This window comes from Morus notabilis, unplaced genomic scaffold, assembly GCF_000414095.1.
Source record: "Morus notabilis unplaced genomic scaffold, ASM41409v2 Scaffold11, whole genome shotgun sequence".
Taxonomy (NCBI): Eukaryota; Viridiplantae; Streptophyta; class Magnoliopsida; order Rosales; family Moraceae; genus Morus; species Morus notabilis.
The window spans coordinates 59,715-78,735 of record NW_010360658.1 but is presented as its reverse complement, the minus strand read 5'-3'; the positions used below and the strand labels follow the sequence as shown (position 1 = coordinate 78,735).

Genomic DNA, 19,021 nt, shown 5'->3' with positions numbered 1-19,021 from the left:
AAAAAAAACCCTAAATAAACCATAAAAACCCCTAAAACCTCAAAAATTACGGAAAAAACCCTAAAAACCCCTAAAACCATAAAAAAAACCCTTAAAGAACACTAAAAAAATCCTAAAAACCGTAAAAAATCATAAAAAACCCTTAAAAAACCCTAAAAACCCATAAAAACCCCAAAAAACCCTAAAAACTCTAAAAACCCAAAAAAACCCCTAAAATCCTAAAAACCCTAAAAACCTAAATAAGCGATAAATACACCCTAAAAAACTCTAAAAACCCATAAAAACACTAAAAAGGCTAAAAAAACCTAATAAACCCTAAATAAACCCTAAAAACCATAAATAAACCATTAAAATCCCTAAGACCCCTACAAAAACCTAAAAAACCCTTAAAACTCTTTAAAAATCCTAAAAAACACTACAAACCCCTTAAAAACCCATAAAAAACCTTTAAAAAACCTAACGAAACCAAAAAAAACCCTAAATAAAGCCTAAAAACCCTAAAAAACCCAAAAGAACTCCTAAAAACCCTAAAAACGGCTTGAAAAACCCTAAAAATGCTTAGAAACTTAAAAAACCCTAAAAACCCCAAAAAATCCTAAAAAAACCCAAAAAACTCTAAGAAACCCGAAAAAACCCTCAATTGCCCCTAAAAAAATCCTAAAAAGGCAAAAAAAAAAAACCCTAAAATCCTAAATAAACCCTAAAATACCCTAAAACCCCTTTAAAAGCCAAAATAAACCCTAAAAACCCTAAAAAAAACACTAAAAAATGCTAATAAACCCTAAAAACCATTAAACCCCCGAAATAAACCATAAAAATCCTAAAAAAGGCTAAAATCTTAAAATCCCTAAATAACTCCTAAAAACCCGAAATAAACCCTAAATAAACCCTAAAAACCCTAAAAACCCCTAGAGAAACCCTAAAAAATCCCTGAAAAACCCTTAAAATCCCTAAAAATCCCTAAATAAATCCTAAATAAACCCTAAAAAAACCCTAAAAACCCTAAAAAAACCCTAAAACCCTAAAAAAACACTGAAAACACCTTACCAAACTCTAAAAAAACATAAATAAACCCTAAAAATGCTAAAAACCCTAAAAAGCCTAAATAATCCCTAAAAAGCCTAAATAAACCCTAAAAATTTTAAAACCCCTAAAAAACCTTTAAAACCCCTAAAAAAACCCTAAAACAAAAAAAAAACGTTAAAAACCCTAAAAAGGCAAAAAAAAAAAAAAACCCTAAAAAACCTAAATAAACCCTAAATAAACCGTAAATAAACCCTACAAATCCTAAAAACCTCAAAAAGATCTCAAAAAACCCTAAATAAACCCTAAAAACCCAAAAAAGCCATAAAAACCCGTAGAAAACCCCTAAAAATCCCAAAACCCCATAAATAAACCCTAAAAACTGAAAAAAAAACCCCTTAAAAACCGTTAAAAACCCTAAATAAACCCTAAAAATTCCTAAATAAATCATAAAAACCCAAAAAAAAACCCCTAAAAATCCAAAAAAAAAAAAACCATTAAAGAATCCTAGAAAAGCCCTAAAAACCCTAAAAATTGCAAAAGACCATAACAACCCTAAAAAATCCTAAAAACCTAAAAACCTTAAAAACCCTAAAAAAACACTAAAACCCCTTAAAAACCCTAAAACCCCATAAAAATTAAAAAAACCCTAACAAACACTAAAAAAAGCCCTAAAAACACTTAAAACCCCTTAAAAATCCTAAAAACCCTAAAAACACGAAAAACCCTAAAAAACACTAAACACAAAAAAAAACACTAAATAAATTCTAAAAAAACCCTTAAAACCCCCCCAAAAAAACACTAAATAAATCCTAAATAAACCCTAAAAAATCCTTAAAACCCATAAAAAATGCTAAAAATCCTAAAAAATCATAAATAAACCCTAAAAATCCTAAATAAACAATAAAATAACCCTAAAAACTCTAAAAACCCCTTAAAGAACCCTAAAAACCTCTTAAAAAAAACCCCCAAAAATCATTAAAAAAAACACTAAAAAAAACCCTAAAAACTCTAAAAAAAAAACCATTAAAAAACCCTTAAAAAGCTCTAAAAACACTTAAAAACCCTAAAGGCAAATGATCTTTGATTTTAGGGCATGAGGTTTTTCTTTTTTTTTTTTTTTTTTTTTTTCAACATTCTTAAAGGCATAGGCTGAGATTGCAGAAATTTTTGGTTAATCGAGTATCACTGAGCATATTGACTCACGTTAGGTTTTTATGGTACTTTTTATAACATTACTCTATAATACTCATTGTGACACGATTAACAATGGAATATGATTGAATTTAGTTGATCTAATTAGTAAATTTCATGAACGATTGAGAAATAATTGGGAAACGATCGAGATATTTTAGGAACAACGAAGAGGTCGTTCCTTGAAAATATTAATTTAATATCATTAAAGTCAAATGCAACAAATTAGATGAATTTGGAGCATAATATATGACCTTAAAATTAAAGGTCACGAGTTTTTTTTTTTTTAATTCTTTTTAACTACTACCTATAATAAACTTACGTAAAAGTGCATTAAGACCACCCTATGTTCTCTAATTTTAAAAATATCTTTTATTAAAGTACTATTTTTGCAAGATAATCTTTTGTATGTGGAGTTTGCTTTTCTTTTTCTTTTTCTGTTTCTTGAAAATAGAGTTTGATAATGAATATTAAAAAAAAAAAAACGAAGGGCTTGATTTGTAAGGATAATGAACGTTTATTTATTTATTTTATTTGATTAGGAAAAATCAGTGTTCATTTTGATCTATCACCTTACTGTCTCCTTATAAACTTGGATGTTACTTGCAAGCTTGTAAATAGGAAAAAAATAATAATAATAAAAGAAACGTGGGAATCGTATAAATAATGGATGAGACGAGTAAGGTGGCGATTTGTATAAAGAATGAGTGCAAGAATAATATCTAAAGGCTCGTTCATCTCATTGATTTAAGTTTTTAATTTTAATTTTGTTATAATTAAAAATTCTTATAAAAAATCACTTTTACTTTTTTTATTATAATTAAAAACTTTCATATAAAATTATATCTCAAGTTAAATTAAAAACTCAAACTAAACGAGACATAATAATGATATTATAATAAATATATTGGAGAGAAACAACTTGTTATTAAGTGTTTTTTTTTTTTATAAAAAAATAAGGTGGTACAAGTTAAAAGTAGAAGGTAGCATATGGATAAAAGTCTGTATTTAACACTCTTTTAATAAACCAATTTAGTTTGAGGAATCTCCTCATAAAATCTGTTATTGCATCTTACGCATATGATTTATAATAATAGTTTCTATATTAAAAAAAAAAAGAAAATTTAAAGAAAAAAAAGAGGAAATTTTTTTTTTTTTGCTGAATAAAAAAAGTGAAATTACAGCTCATTTCTTGCTATTTGTATTCTTCTTATCCATATAAAATATAATATAATAGGAATCAGAAGAAAACAATGGAAAACAGCGCCTGGATCCAGTTTGTTGCTTTGAGCGAGAGCTCTCCTCGGTGGTGGCGGTGATGGCGATGGTTATGGTGAGGAATTCCGATTTAGGTTTTCGAATTAATTCGATTCGATAACTATAATCGCCGGTGAGTTCTCTGATTTGACATGAAGATTCTTGTGGGTTTCAATTGAAAGCTTTTCATTTTCCGAACTGGTTTGGCTTATCTTTATCGATCTGTTCGGTTTTTCTCTTTGACGTGATTATGAGTAGAAAAAGAACTTTTTGTAGCATTTTAATGGAGTTCGAATTAGTGCTTTTCTTTCTTCTTCTTTTTTTCAGCGGTTGAAATCTTTTTGGCTGTTACATGGATGTTCGTGACACAATCTTTGTAAATTTTCTATCTTTGTGTCGATTTAGTGGCATGGACTTTTGAATTTCACTTCAGCGAACGAAAAAAGAACAGGATTTTTGTGAACTTTGGCTTGAAAATGATAAAACAAGCGCTTATTTAATTTATTGTTGAAGGGAGAGAACTGAGGAAGGAATTTTTTTGTATTATGGAGTTTTGAATTTCTTTTCCGTGAATAAAAGTAGGATTTTTGTGAACTGAAAATGGTAAAAGAAGCGTCTGTTTAAATTTTATGTTATTTTCCTTTTTCTGAAGCTATTACTATTGAAGGACAGAATTGGGAAGAAAATCTATTAAGAAAAATGTCCTTTAAAATCATTGTTCGTGAGCTGAGGGAAATGAAAGATGGAATTGGGAACATGTCAAAGCGAGTGGGTGAAGGGATGCAATGGCGTGGTCTTACTAGGTCCCAAACAGCAATTGTTCCTGATGAAGCTCCACCATCTTCAACTGATTCCCTTCATCAGTCTCAATGGACGAATTTACCTCCTGAATTGCTCTTGGACATATTAAGAAGGGTTGAAGAGAGTGAGACCTCATGGCCCGCTCGCGCTGTTGTTCTTTTCTGCGCTTCGGTTTGTAGGTCCTGGAGGGACATCATTAGAGAGATTGTCAAAACTCCTGAGCAATGTGGAAGGCTCACTTTCCCAATCTCATTGAAACAGGTAGTTGTTTTTGAATCATTGTCGTTTCTTTGTTGTGTTATTACACGCTCTACTTGTTATTTTATTGTTTGTATGGTTATCTTATCTGTAGCCGGGGCCTCGGGAATCTCTGATACAGTGCTTCATTAGAAGGGATAGAGCAAACTCTACATTCTATCTCTACTTGGGTCTGGTGCCTTGTGAGTTGTTTTCTATCAATTTATTTTGCCCAGTTAATTGATTGAATGAGAGAACCACGTAATAAATTTTCAACTTATCAGGTGCTTTGTGGTGTTCACTTATAATGTTATCAAATTAACAGCTGAGGGACAGAGGGATAAATTGTTGTTGGCGGCCAAAAAGATTAGAAGGGCAACAAGCACGGACTTCGTTATATCTTTGGTTGTGGATGATTTCTCCCGGGCCAGCAACAACTATATTGGAAAACTGAGGCAAGTCTAGTTATGCCTGGTGTTGAAATTGTAGTTTGCTTTATATTAGTTATTCATGTTCCTAACAGATTATCCACAAAATCTTGTCAGGTCCAATTTTTTGGGTACCAAGTTCACAATCTATGACAGCCAGCTGCCATATGATGCACCTGCACTACAACCGAATAACCGAGCATCTCGAAGATTCCATTCTAAGCAGGTGTCTCCAAGAGTACCAGCATGTAATTACGGTGTTGGTAATATCTCCTATGAGCTGAATGTTCTCCGCACAAGAGGTCCAAGGAGATTGCATTGCGTCATGAACTCAATTCCTGTATCTTCTATTCAGGAAGGTGGCACTGCTTTCACACCAACTTCATTCCCACACTCATTCAATGAGCAGTTTTCGAGTCCCTTGCCAAACTTAAAAGGGAAGGAGCCGTTCATAGACTTCAGCTCTACAAGCTTCTCAAAGCCGCCAGCATCGGTCCAGGGTGTAGAACCTCTGGTTCTGAAGAACAAGGCGCCTAGGTGGCATGAGCAACTGCAATGCTGGTGCCTGAATTTCAAAGGGCGTGTTACAGTGGCTTCTGTCAAGAATTTTCAGCTCGTCGCAGCTGTTGATCCATCGCACAACGTCTCGGAGGCAGAACAAGAAAGGGTGATCCTGCAGTTTGGGAAGATAGGAAAAGACATCTTCACAATGGATTACAGCTATCCACTCTCTGCATTCCAAGCTTTTGCAATCTGCTTGAGCAGCTTTGACACCAAACCAGCTTGTGAATGACGGTCAAATTGGCTGGAGATCTGCCCAAAATTTCTAAAATTTTGGAGGTTCATATGAAGACTGTTCGTTAAGACTGGCCATTCAAAGCTGAGAAACGTGTAGTATATAGGGCAGAGTTGTTTTCTCATACCATCTTATCACGGGTAACGAATGGTACGTTGTTGTACTTTTATCATCTTGGAACATAAAACTAACTGAAATTAGAAAGTAGTGGATTGTATTTATTGTCATATATGGTGATCCTATCCTGGTTGAAACGGTATGCTTTTACTGCATTTTTGTTTTAGATGTTGCAACTTATATCCATTTAATTCATAGGTTTTAAAAGATAAAAATAAAAATAAAATAAAATGTTTGTTAGAGAAAATACTATACAAAAAGATTTGAATTGTGTATCAAATCTATAGACCAAACATACCCTTAAACTGTTCCTCTCAAAGGAGTTCATAATATACTTTTCTACTTACGGATTCTTGAGTGTGACAATTACATTAGCCAAGAGAAGAGGAACAAGTCAATTAGTTGAGTGTGATTCTTGGAAATTGTTCGTTTCGGGCGTTATTCCCCTTCAAGCTATGAAGAGCTTCACACGGAATAATAGGGTTTTGCTGGTGCTTTACAGCTTGACGCCTAAAACTATGTAGAAGCATATTTTTCAAGCCTTTTCCCAAGAGAATTGTGCTGTTACGTGAAAATGGGCCTTCCGAAGCCTTTCAAAAATTAATCCACTTCAGAGAAATTTTACAAGTGAATAAGCAAACATAATTGTTTGCCCGTATTTCATTTTCTTGTCAATCTTTTTGACTTTCCTTTGTTTCTCTTTCGGCTTCGTGATAACTCGAAAGATGATCCTCGTTTCCTAAAGTCTTGTCGCTTATATGACACCTCCTTTATGATGAAATTTGGCTTTTCTAAATGTGTTGTCGTCTATTGTAGATTATGTCGTTTTGTAATTATTCTGGATTATAATTGACGTGGTTTTATAAAAGTTGTCCTCTGACAAAATATTTTGTCGTTTTATTGTGGTTTTACAGTGTTGCTATTATCCTTGTATTTTGGTATATCGCTGCCATTCTCGTTGAAAGAGGTAGATCTTATGAATCTTGTCGTTTTTAAGAAATTTTGTCCTTATTGTAATGTAAATCACTTCTTTAAGATGCTGCTGGCAGTGAATCATCGCCGTCTCAAATGTATTGACTTTTTAGCAAACAAATATTCTTTTTCCCCCAATTGAAGATATCGTCGTTTTTATAGCCCTTGTCATATATAATAGAGGTTGACGCTTTTCATCTCGTCACTGTAAGATATTGTCGTTTGTTATAGTTATTGTTGTCGTGGTTGTTGTTTTTGACAAATTTCGTCGTTTACTATTATCTAAAGTTTTCTTTCTTTAAGACGTTGCCGACTTGCCATAGTCCTAAACATTCTCGTAAAACAAACAATGTTGTCCTATGAAACGTCGTACTTTTCCAATCATGTTGTGGTTTCTGAAAACAAATGTCAAGTGTTGTCGTTTATTGAAGGCAATGTCGTTTCTACAGTTATTTTACTTTATAATACAAGTCGTTTTTTGCACGATCATTTGTGGCACTGGGATATGGTCGTTTTTGAACTCGTTGTCCTTTATGATTTTTTTTCTGCTTTCTCAATGTTGTCCTTAAATGTAAACGTTGTCATTACTATCATGCGTAAATTTTCAAGTTATCGTTGTCTGTCCATCCTATGTGCACATGCCGTCTTAGCAAGCTCGCCAGTTCTATAATGGAAGAGAGACAAACAAGAACAAGTTCAACGAGAAGTATGCCTAGGTGGTTCAGAGAAGCACCGGCGTATATCGCCACATTTATGTCGGAAGCAATTATCTTCCTGCCAAAAAAGCCTATTTTAGTGGACAACAGAGGCAGAGCAATGTCATTGAATGGTGCATCACCACTAAGAATCCATTTGTTTAAAAGAAAACAATTCTTTTGAGAAGTGATTGTAAAATTAGTAAATACCTTGTGGATTTAGTCTAAAGATATAATTTTTTAATCTTCTTCACCAGTGTTGTAACTTTTGAGTGCTGTTTATATCCCATTGTTGCTATTTTTTGTTGTCTTTTTTCACGAAACATTTTAGCCATTCTTCGTTCACGTGATAATAGATAACGTCTTATAGTCATTCTCTTGAATCAATTTCTAGGAAAACATTACCCCTAGAAAAACCACCAATCAGAACATTCACGCAGCCTCATGGGCAGTGACACTTACAAGAAAGTTAGCACATCACAGTTTAAGTCCTGGAACATTCCTCCATTTCTCAGACTATAAACGAGCACCAAAGACATAAAGCACCCAAATAATAACTCCCCAGCTCAATTCATATTGGAAATACTTAAAGGGGTCAACTAACCTCTGTTACCGATTTACAGTAAAACTTTGGAGTGTCTAAATCCTACATGCTTCAAACTTTCATTGTGGCTCGCGGATCACATGGTTCCTCACCCAACTCATATTTGCTCGTATACAGTCTCATCGTATACACGAGTAAGTAATGAACTCCCGCGAGGTAAACTCAAATGGTTGGTGAGGAATAGGGTTCCTGCAGTGGGAAACTCAAGTGAAATGAAGTTACTTGTAAGGCCAGCTTCAGTGTTAACAAACCATTAAGCAACGAAGTATAAAGAAAACGCACGGTCGGGGCCCGTAGACTTTGATCTGGCGAACATGAGTATCCCTCCCATTAAGGTGATTAGACAACACAGCAATTTGCAACATAAAGGTATTGACAAAAGTTTCCCTGCCAAACACATTGGTTGAAATCACTTCAGAACAAACGCACAAAAAACCATTATCAGGAATTGTATCGAACATGTAAACTATATTCTTAAAGCTTTATGCCCTTTCAGAATCAGGGAAAGGGAGATCCAGGCAGTTTCTCATGGTTCTTTTACATGCCGCTAAATCCATGTAGCAACATCAAGCAAACCAAAGTACAACCAAGCACTATCAAAAACACTTTTAAAGCATGTATAGAGATTAAAAAATGGTGACCTAGCTGCTGCAAGCAACTATTGAAAGATACCTTTGGCTAATTAAACTCGCATGTAGACACCTATGACAGGTTGAAATTGAATATTGGGTTTCTTCTCGTATCTCAGTCGTTAATTTTGCAGCCCATGCATTTTCTAAATTCTATACTTTTCCCTTAAATTTCTGGTTCTATTTCTCAAAATGTCATTCATTCCCTTGAATCAAAAATTGAGTGGAATGTTCGGGTCCTTGAAATTTTACTCCCCCCACACCCACCAAAGAAAAAAAAAAAAAAAACAAACAAACAAACTATGGCTGTGTTTGGAATTGATCTCATTTTTGTTTTTCATGTTTTTCGAGAAAGAAAAAATGAAAACGTTTTCAAAACAGCGTTTGACGCAATAAAGAAAAAAAAAAGAAATGAAAACGATTTTTTGGTTTAGTGTAAAATGAGAGAGAAATGAAAAACAATTCTTAATCGTTTTTCATTTTTTGTTTTCATTTTCTCCTCTCTCGAGCAGAGAGAGACATTAATGAGTTTTTTTATACTGAAAACAATCTTTTGATAAAACTATCAAACACATTTTCAAAAATGATTTCTGTCTGAGATTCAAAACGTTTTCATTTTTATTCTAATACAAAAAATAAAATCATTTTGAAACGAGTTCCAAACGCGCCCCTATATATCGTCACCCCATCTTCTATCTCTCTCCCACTCTATCTTTTGAAAACACACACACTGGACCAAGTATTAGATATTAGTGATTGTAATGAACTAGATGGATACAAAAGTTATCAGCTTTTCCATTTCACAACAAGAAGCACCCATAAATGTTCACTAATAGCTCGCCTTTATTACTTACCAATCTTGGCTATTTTTGTTGGTTCTTGCTGTTTTTAGCGTGTTTTATTGTGTTTTATTTTTACTTTTGTAGGTTTGAGTTAAAATGAATAAAAAGGTCTTCAAAAGAGTGGAAATGGGAGCCAAATCAAGCCATGAAGCCGCTGCAGCAGAATGGACTTCGCGTTGCAGTGCAAACAGCAGAAAACCAGCCCTAGACCCTGCCTCAGACGCTGCAGCGCCTACTTTTTGAGCTGCAGCGCTCTCTGCCGATCCTGAAAAGCCACTGCAGCGGGAAAAACACCCGCTGCAGCGGGTTTACCTGCACTGTTAGGGTTTTCTCAAAAATCCTAACGGTGGTGCAGCGTCTCCACGTGTTTTGCAGTCATTTAAGGCTTCATTTGCACTGATTTCAAGAGGATATAAATAGAAAATAACCTAAGAATCAAAGGGGACCCTTGGAGACAAAAAAAACTCAGAACCCCAAGAGGAAAATAGAAGGTTTGAAGAGCATTTATGGGAGATTGGACGGAAGATTGAAGACCTTGGGGAGCTTGTTCTTCAACAACTTTCTAGTTTCTTCTCCTCTTCTCTTTAGCTTATAAACTTGTAGTTTTCTCTATTTTGTGCTTGATGGATTTGATTCTGAGTTTGTTTATGGATTTTGATTCTGGATTCTTGATGTATTACTCCAGCTAAACTCTTTAAGCTAGGGGTTTTGATGTAGCTCTTCTATTACTATGTTTTGAAGATTTCAAGTGCTTGTTAAGGAATTTTCATTCAATTCATTTGTATTTCTCTGTGTCAATTGTTCTACTTTGTGATTTCATGAATTATAAACATAGATGTGTGGATTTAGGCTTGAAAAAGTTACTTTCACATGTTGGGATTTGGGAAACACAACCTAGAATTAGTTGAATTCAGAAGGCCAATTAATTTGGGTAATCAAGAATAGGTTAGCTTATTGGGTGCTTAATTGGTTAGGTTAATAGAAATATTGCTTAATTGATTTTGCGCACAATTTTTACTCAACACTCGGGAGAGGGAGTGAAATTACCTTCGAAAACCTAGATTAATGAATTGAGTGAAACTAATTAACAAGCCTAGGAATTGGATAAACATAGCTTAGTTGAGTGAAATTGAAACCCCTAGCCGCCTTACTTTATCAGAGTTCCATTCGATCCTCGTTTCCAAATAGTCTCCTAATTTTATTGCTAGTTTTATTTCTTGTTTTAATCTAGTGAATTTCTTTCAAAAATTCGGTTGCTTGTTTGATTTTTGTTAATATCGGTACAAATTAGCTCTAGGATTAATTTGACCATTTATTTGCTTTTATTTTACTTTCTTTTGTTTTTGAATTTGTTTGTTTTGCTCGTTTTTTGAGGTACTTTGTCAAGTATTCTTGAGTTTTGCCCAATATGATTCAGAACCAATGCATAATGCATGGTGGAGATATAAGGAGATGCTAGTTCGGTTTCCTTACCATGGGTTCTCAAGGGAATGTCAACTTTTATGTGCCACAACAAGAAATTGGGTAGAAAGCGAGATTGGTACCACCTCTTTCTACTAACTATCTCTGGATGATGCCTATTGGATGTTAGAAGACATGGCAGAGTCTGATCATTGGTGTTGGAACAATTTCAACAGTTTGAAGCCATGGTTTGGCAACCAACCTCAAAAGACGGGTGTGTCTTCGAAACTTCAAGCCTTATTCAAGGACTTTATGGAGGAGACGCATCAATATATGGAGAGGTTGGATGAGAAGTTGACAAAGTCGAATGCAATGGTTGAAGACTCCTTTGCGACCTTAAAAAAGATAGAGGCAATGGAAAAACAAATTGAAGAATTGGTAGCATCCACTCCTTCTAAGGATGTTCCAATTGGATACAAGCAAGATTGCCTCCTTGAGGAGTATACCCCGTGTGAGGAGCACTTGAAGGTGTTTGATGATGATTCTAAGTTCGAAGATTCTTCAAGTGAGAAAGAGATTGAAGACTTAATTATTGAAGAAGAATCACAAGAACAAGTCTATGAGGCCCGACTAATTGTCTCCACACCGGTAATTAAAGATCATATTTATGAGGATCCAATGTGACCAACACCTCGTCCATCGAAGTTAGCACTGTTTCTTCAAGCCCACTAAGTCCATTCTCTGAAGCTGAATCATGTTGGTGCCACGTGCTAAATATTTCCGCATCTTGCTAAGCTTGAGGGCACCCAAAACCAAGACCCATATGTAGTGTTATATAACACTTACTATGGGAGGAAACCGCTCTTATTGAGCGCTTCTCCAAAGGTTCGGCTGAAGACGTTAAAACAAGCACTCCTTGGGAGGCAACCCAAACTTTCCTAAACTTATTTTCTTTCATTTCGAGTTTTCATTTTAAGTTCTTTTTTTTTTTTTGAGCCTTTTCACTTTGCTTTGGTATTTCTCTTTTGTAGGTGCAAGTGTTGGAGCTTAAGGGATGGTTTCAATTCGAGAAAGTGAGCAAGCATTAAAGCCTAAGCGCCAAATTGACATAAGGAAGTTTCTTAAACATTTCCTTGTGTTTTTGATTGCCTACACATTGAGGACATTGTGCTTAACAAGTTTGGGGAAAAACTTTATTTGTTTTTGTATATATGTTTGTTTTTGCATTTTAAAAAGAAAAGAAAAAAACTTTTAGAGTCTTTGTGTTTTCTTGATGTTTGGTGTATTTTTGTGGTGAATTCTCTTGAACCCGTGATGAATGTGATTGGATTGAGCATAGCTTCTAGAAAATGATGACTTTCTACTAAGTTTTGTGCTTGAATTCAATTGATTGCCTTATTTAAAGATTGTGATTTTTTCTTCATTTTGCGCACGTAGCCTAGTGTTGTTGATTCATTGGATCTCTAAAGAAAGATTGTGTACATGTGTTCTATTCTTAGATCCCACAAGCTCTAGAACTTGCTTGATGAACTCTTGAGGCGAAATCCTAGGTAAGCACTTTACCGAAGAAATGATTTAGGTCATCTTTGGACCGTTTGAGCTTTTTGAGCCTACCTTGACATATTATATCCCTAGTAGACCTTGTTGAGCCTATTTATATTATTTTCTTTGTTACCCACATCTTTAACCTAGCCTATTCAACTTTCTATTCCTCACCCATAAGCATGTTGGTCATTTTAGGACACACATTGAGCTATTTTAGTATATGGGAGGAAGGGTGGTGTTGTGAAAATTTATTTGTTGTGATGAATATGTAAACAAATAAAATGAAGGAAAAAAAAAAAGAAAAAAGATATGAATGAAAAAAGGGAGTTTACTTTACCCTCTTTTCCCTTTTTGCAACATTGAAAACAATGTTGATTTTAAGTTTGGGGGTAGAGGGGATTTGTTAAAATAATAATAATAATAATAATAATAATAATAAAGTAAAAAAAAATTGAAAAAATTGGAAAAAAAAGAAAAAAAAAAGGAAGGAAAAAGTGCTACATGCTTAATTTATGTAAGAATGAAACAAATTTGAGGGTGTAGTAACTCAAAAAAAAAAAAAAAAAAAAAAAAAAAAAAAAAAGAAAAAAGAAAAGTGGATGACAAAAGAATGTAAAAATTAAGTTTGGGGTGTTACTTTGGTGTGTTATTTGAGCTCTTCTATGGTCATAGAATGATTGATGTGTTTAGAAGTGATTTGAGCCCCAATATTACCTCATATCCTACCTTCACCCTAGCCTAACATTACAAGCTTAAAAAGTCCTATTGATCCTTGGTAATGTATTGATCTACATTAGTACAGAGAGTTTTGAAAAGTGAGCCTATGGAATTTGAAACTCATACTTAGAGATTCTTTGCATAGAGCATGTTTGCATGGTCCTATTTAGATTGACAATTATGATATAGCACTTAGTTATTCACACACACACATGAGAAAGGTCCAATTAGAGAAGAAACAATCTTTTGGATTTAAAATCAACACTTAGTTGGAAATTGTGTTTTTCTCTAAGCTGTGTTTCTAATTCAATTTTCGAGAAAAAACTTCTTGAGAATTCACCCACAAAATTCACACTTTGTTTTTTGGGTCTTTTTGTTTTCCTCGAGGACTAGCAAAAATAGTAAGTTTGGGGTGTGATTACTCTATTAAAAATAGAGTTATTTCACTATTTTTGTTCATTTAAAGTGGTTAGTTTTTTAGATTTTTAGCTTATTTTATATTATTTTACTTTATTTTGAATTTTAATGAATACTTTTCATTTTAGATTTATTTTATTTTATTTTAGTCTATTTAGTTTAGTTTTAGTAATTTTTATTTTAGTTTCCCTTCAAAAATAATTAGTTTCCTTATTTATATAATAAATTTGGTGACATGTGGGCTTAATTGTAAAATTTTGAGCTGCAATGGGGTCAAAATGTAAAGAAACAAATCAAAAATTGAAAATAGAATTTAGACCAAACGAAACCCAATCTGGAGAGTAGAAAAAGAAACCGATTGTGGCTGTCAGATCGGTACCACCAACGGACCAGATCGCGTGTGTGCAGCACCTCTCAGAATGCGAGTTCAAGAAGACAAAGAAGCAAAGAACAGCCAATCAGCGCGTGCCACGTCGCGTGGCTGTCCCCCACTATCTCCAGCTCCCTCTGCTCGCGTGCAGGCGTCCGAACTGAGATTCTCGTACACCCTTTCTCTCGTCCTATTACACACTGCCACGTCGCCAAGTTCTCCCATCGCCAACTGGAACTTGCCACATGGCGCATTCACTCAGAGCCTACTTTTCTCCCATTTGGCGTGAATTAAGGCCTCGTTCACTTCGTTGATTCGAGTTTAGAATTCGAGTTAAGATGTGACTTTATGTGAGAACTTTTTACTGTGGCAAAAAAGTTAAATGTGATTGTTTGTGAGAGCTTTTTACTGTAGAAAAACTAGAATTCTAAACTCGAATCAGCGAAGTGAACGGGGCCTAAAGGGGGGATTTTTTTGGGCTTTTTGTGCCCGTTCTTCATCAGCTCATGACTTGAGCTCCACGAACCAGCAAGGGAGACCAGAAGGGAGCTTCCAAAGAAAACAAGGGAAATGAGGAAGAAGAGAGAGGAAAAAAAAAGAGAAAGAGAGAGAGAGAAGAAAAATAGAAAAAAAAAAAAGTAAAATAAATATTTTTAGATTTAGGATTTATTTCCAGTTTTAGATTTAGGTTTTATTTTCAATAAATCATCATGAGAGAAAGCATTTGGAGATCAAAGAAATAGGAGAGGACAAGAAAGAGAATTTGGAGATTATGACAACTCCAAAATGAATTTTTCTTTCCGATTCTCATCTTTTTATTTTTGTGATTTGTGAATGAACGATGAAATCCATAATTTTAGCATGTTTAATATTAGTTATGGAGTAGTTGTTATTTCTAGAGCTTGATTTTACCTAATTATGAAGTGTTAGATTTATTTTAAGTGATTTTTCTTGGTTTAATTATGTTGTCACATTCTTAATGCTTCTAATTTATTGGGGAATAGATTAGATGATTTGATGTATGAGTTAGTCACTCGAGAGAGATAATTTATATTGTTTTAATTTAGTGAATTTCTTTTCAAAATTCGGTTGCCCAAATAAAGTAAAGTTATCAATATTGTGGTACTTAGTTTAATTTTCGAAACTCGGACCTCATTTCTTTCACCAATTTGAGTTTTCAATTTCAGTTTTGCTACAGTTAAAAACTCTCATAAAAAATCACATCTAATTTTTTCTACTACAGTGAAAAGTTCTCACATAAAATCACATCTCAGCTCGAATTAAAAACTCGAATCCGCGAACCGAACGAGGCCTCAATCTCTGTGCAATGATATATGTACTTAATTACACTTTATTACTTTTGCGGTTCGTTCACTTGCGAGCGCGCGCACTCAAATTAAATCAAAAATAATTTCGCAACATTCACATATAATATCTTACAAGAAAGAAGCAGTTATTCTAAGATGCATTTGACCACATTTGTTAACTGTAAACTGAAAAAAATAAATAAATAAATAAATAAAAAGGTCTAAATCAGGTATATAAAGGAAATACAGAAGTTCAGATAGAATTATGCTTTTAATCAGTTACCTTGGATCGTTTCCAGACAAGGATATGTAAACCCAACCAGTTGGCTTATCAAGTTCCACAGTTTTAATCTCCTAAAAAACAAAACCAAGCAATAAATAAATTAAATAATTTATAATCAAGATCATTAACTACAAAATTAAGATAAATTATAGAAAATTACCTTCAAGTTGTGAAACCCATCCCCGGCGCGAATAGATATCTTACACGGCGTATAGCTCTCATCTAGCTTGAAATCCACATAGAGAACAACAAGCTGAAAAGAAAAAAAAAAAGGAAATTAAAAGAAATAAACGACCAAAAATTAGAAATTAAAGAGCTGAGAAATGAAATCCATGAAAATCCAACATACTTGGAGCTTTACTTTCTTCTGGAATTGAACGTTTACGAGGTGAGGCTGAGCGCCGTCTGATCTGCAAACCAAGCAGAAACATGATCAGGAAAAATTTCTCGATCTTTTTATTTTACAATTGTTTTTTTTTTTTTTTTGGGGAAAAGATAAAGAAGAAAAGAATTAGGGCAAAGACTGACTGCCAATAGGAGTCGAGATTGTCGTCGCGGAGAGAGGAGACGCCATTGCCGGGCTTGCAAGAGCTGACGCTCCAAGCGGCCTTCTTCCCCATTTCTCGGAGATTGTCGTCGACCATTAAAACCTGGTTCCCTCCTGTCAGCTTCACTTCCTCTTCTCCCTCCGACGATTCCGTCGCCATTTCCAATCTGCTCTGCTCCTCCGATCGAAAACTCTTAAAACTTTTCCACTATGTGCACGCGTCTCCAGTATTCTCTAGTAGAGAAATGCTACGGGGAAGTAAATAAATAAAATGAAATTCAAATTGAAATGTTTAAGCTCGAAACGTTTTCAAAATCAATTTAAAGACAAGATTAAAAAATCGTAATTGGCGTAAAGGGTCCCATGTTCTTTAGTAAATAATAAGTTAGCCATTAATATATAATTTTAACAGTTAAGTCCTTGAAGTTGAACTTCTCACTAGGGGTGTAAGAAATCCGTGAATACCCGATAAACCCGGCCGAGCCGCCCCGAAAAATCCTGAAAATGTCAGTTTTTAGTTGAGTTTTAATTTTTCAGTCTTAAAAATTGCTTACCGGAAGATCTCAGCTCGGCCGGCGGCTTGACATTTTTAAACCCCGATGACCCTAATCCGACTGAATACAAAGACATAATGAAACTTTTTCTAATAAAATTTTGAAATATTATACTCATTTGGCTTTAAAAACACATATTTTCAAGGCATCATCCGTACTTTTTGAGGAAAAAAGAAGAGTAAGACTGGAACATTAACATGTAGACTAATGTTATTATTACAAAAGCTAAGTGTCAATTCAATCTTGCCACCTCAAAAGTTAAGACTCTTATTTCCCATTAGGTGTCATCAAGCATCAGCAACTAATGCTCTCCATTAAAACAATATTACAATTAAAAGAACCTTCAAACCCTAGTCTAAAAACAACCGCCCATTCGTCTTTCTTTCTCTTTCTTTTGTTTTTTATCTTCTCTCCATCTCTCACTATATCAGTATGTCATCCTAACTCGCTTCATATCTCATTTTTTCTTTCTCCTCTCATTGCTAAATCTCTTACCATCTTCTGTCATTGGTCAGCTGAGTTTTCATCAAAGGTTTTAGCCTGTAAGTCAGTTTCCAGCTTGTATGACAATGGCGTAAAGAAGACAATACTTTCAGCAATCTTTAAGCCTAACCCGACACCCTGAGCCAAGCCGAGCCGAACCCGAGCAAGCCGAATCAGTTCGGATATGTAGGCCTGGTGGGATAGTTCGGCCCAGACTTTTATTAACCCAAAGAGATCAATTCGGCCCAAACTTTTAGGCTTACCCAGCCCAACCCGGCCAATTTACAGCCTTACTTCTCATAGTGTTTTATTAAAAAAAAAAAAAGTCAACATCAAACCCTATACCACATTGTCTTTGGTAACTTTTTAGTTGAGAAAAAGAGATAAATACCCCATAATACTCAAGTCTTGGATTTTCTTCTTACACTTTGATTAATATCTTTTAGTTAAAAAACTATATTAGTCAAAAAGGTATTAATTAAGATAAAGTGTAAAAATCTCATAATTAAAGGTGATTTCACTAATTTTCTTAAAAAAAAAAGTTTGTTCTTTTCTTATTGACAAAAACTACATGTCGTTTAAAACATTATCTTTTGTTTTCCTCGGGATAAGTTGTTACTTTGGCCTCATTCTTTTCGCATATTCGAGTTTTACTACAATAAAAAGATCTCAGAAACAATCACATCTAACTTTTTTACTACAGTAAAAAGCTCTCACACAACATTACATTTCAACTTGAATTAGCGAACCGAACGGGCCCTTTGTTTATGAAAACGCTCGGCATAAATTCTTAGTTCTTATGTACCACTTGAAACGGTATTCATAACATTGATTTTGTTTTTGAAAAAATAACACTTTGGTTGTTTTGTTGTCTTAACTGTAAAGTTTACTACAATTAATTGTAGAGCATTTATACGTTTAAATTAGTAATTTTTTATTATGGCATTTAAAATTTAAATTTTTAATGAGAAGAAAATACTGTAACAGAATTAAAACTATTAATTTAAACGCATGAAATAAACGAGCTTATAATAACTTGAGGTAATTACCAACTGTAAAGTCAAAAACTACCAAAAGTCATTATTCCGATCAATAAGTAAACAAAGAAATCACTACTTTTAATTGTAAAACTTGTGCAGTTACTGAAATAATCTGGTGTGATAATTAAAAAAAAAAAACATAATAACGTGGAGTCAAAGTCTTGTAAAGAGTGATGAATCTGATGATGAGACTACGACAATGATGTTGAAGAATTAATTGTACATTGTATTCTCTGTAGAGTTTGTTTCAGTAATAAAAGGGCCAGATTATTTATAGGCAAGTCGAAAAGCTAAACAAATAATTCATTATGTTACTTCCAAGCTCGCTATGTTATGACCAAGCACTTAAACTTATTGTAGATAACAGAGACGGAATGAGTGGCAATAACCTGGACTTGTGATTAGATGTTGTCCCCTACTGCTTCAGGCAATCCTCCATGGAAAGATCACACAAACTTGAGGCAATATAATCCGAACGAATTGCGGGATCTGAATAATGTAAGCTTTTTAAAGAATTGAACAACCCCAGATTGTGACAACTGACAATGTTGAGAATAGTGTCCTAAAAGAATAAGATATAATAGGATATTTATTATTTAATTAATAAAAGAGTTTATTTATTATTTTATGTGCATATATTTATGAATATTAAATGAAAATTTTGTGATTATTTATGTAATCTTAAACATAGTATATAAGTGTTATATATGAGAGGATAGTATTTAAGGATAATAATCAAAAACATTGTTCATAATTAATTTA

At 33.9% G+C, this 19,021-nt stretch overlaps 2 protein-coding genes across 5 annotated transcripts; one reads left to right on the top strand and one right to left on the bottom strand.

Moving 5' to 3' along the window:
* The first annotated feature begins 3,444 nt into the window (after window positions 1-3,444).
* On the top strand, window positions 3,445-5,990 carry LOC21397730 (tubby-like F-box protein 5). Of its 3 annotated transcripts, XM_024164845.1 has the most exons (6): window positions 3,445-3,607; window positions 3,802-3,850; window positions 4,127-4,536; window positions 4,628-4,715; window positions 4,838-4,967; window positions 5,058-5,990. In XM_024164845.1, exons 3-6 carry the CDS (start codon window positions 4,174-4,176, stop codon window positions 5,731-5,733), a joined length of 1,257 nt encoding a protein of 418 aa, XP_024020613.1. In that variant the 5' UTR covers window positions 3,445-3,607; window positions 3,802-3,850; window positions 4,127-4,173; the 3' UTR covers window positions 5,734-5,990. The 3 variants fall into 3 exon arrangements, with proteins under 3 accessions (XP_024020613.1, XP_024020614.1, XP_024020612.1); XM_024164846.1 differs by lacking the exon at window positions 3,802-3,850 and having other exon boundaries at window positions 4,147-4,536; XM_024164844.1 differs by lacking the exon at window positions 3,802-3,850.
* A 1,874-nt stretch (window positions 5,991-7,864) lies between these two features.
* LOC21397728 (anaphase-promoting complex subunit 10) lies at window positions 7,865-17,300 on the bottom strand. Of its 2 annotated transcripts, none has more exons than XM_024164856.1 (7): window positions 17,232-17,300; window positions 16,164-16,430; window positions 15,985-16,045; window positions 15,796-15,888; window positions 15,636-15,706; window positions 8,407-8,511; window positions 7,865-8,313 (listed from the first exon to the last, which is right to left on the bottom strand). In XM_024164856.1, the coding sequence occupies exons 2-7, from the start codon at window positions 16,340-16,342 to the stop codon at window positions 8,244-8,246; spliced, it is 579 nt and encodes a 192-aa protein (XP_024020624.1). In that variant the 5' UTR covers window positions 16,343-16,430; window positions 17,232-17,300; the 3' UTR covers window positions 7,865-8,243. The 2 variants fall into 2 exon arrangements, with proteins under 2 accessions (XP_024020624.1, XP_024020625.1); XM_024164857.1 differs by lacking the exon at window positions 17,232-17,300 and adding an exon at window positions 16,737-16,814.
* Window positions 17,301-19,021: the final 1,721 nt, after the last annotated feature.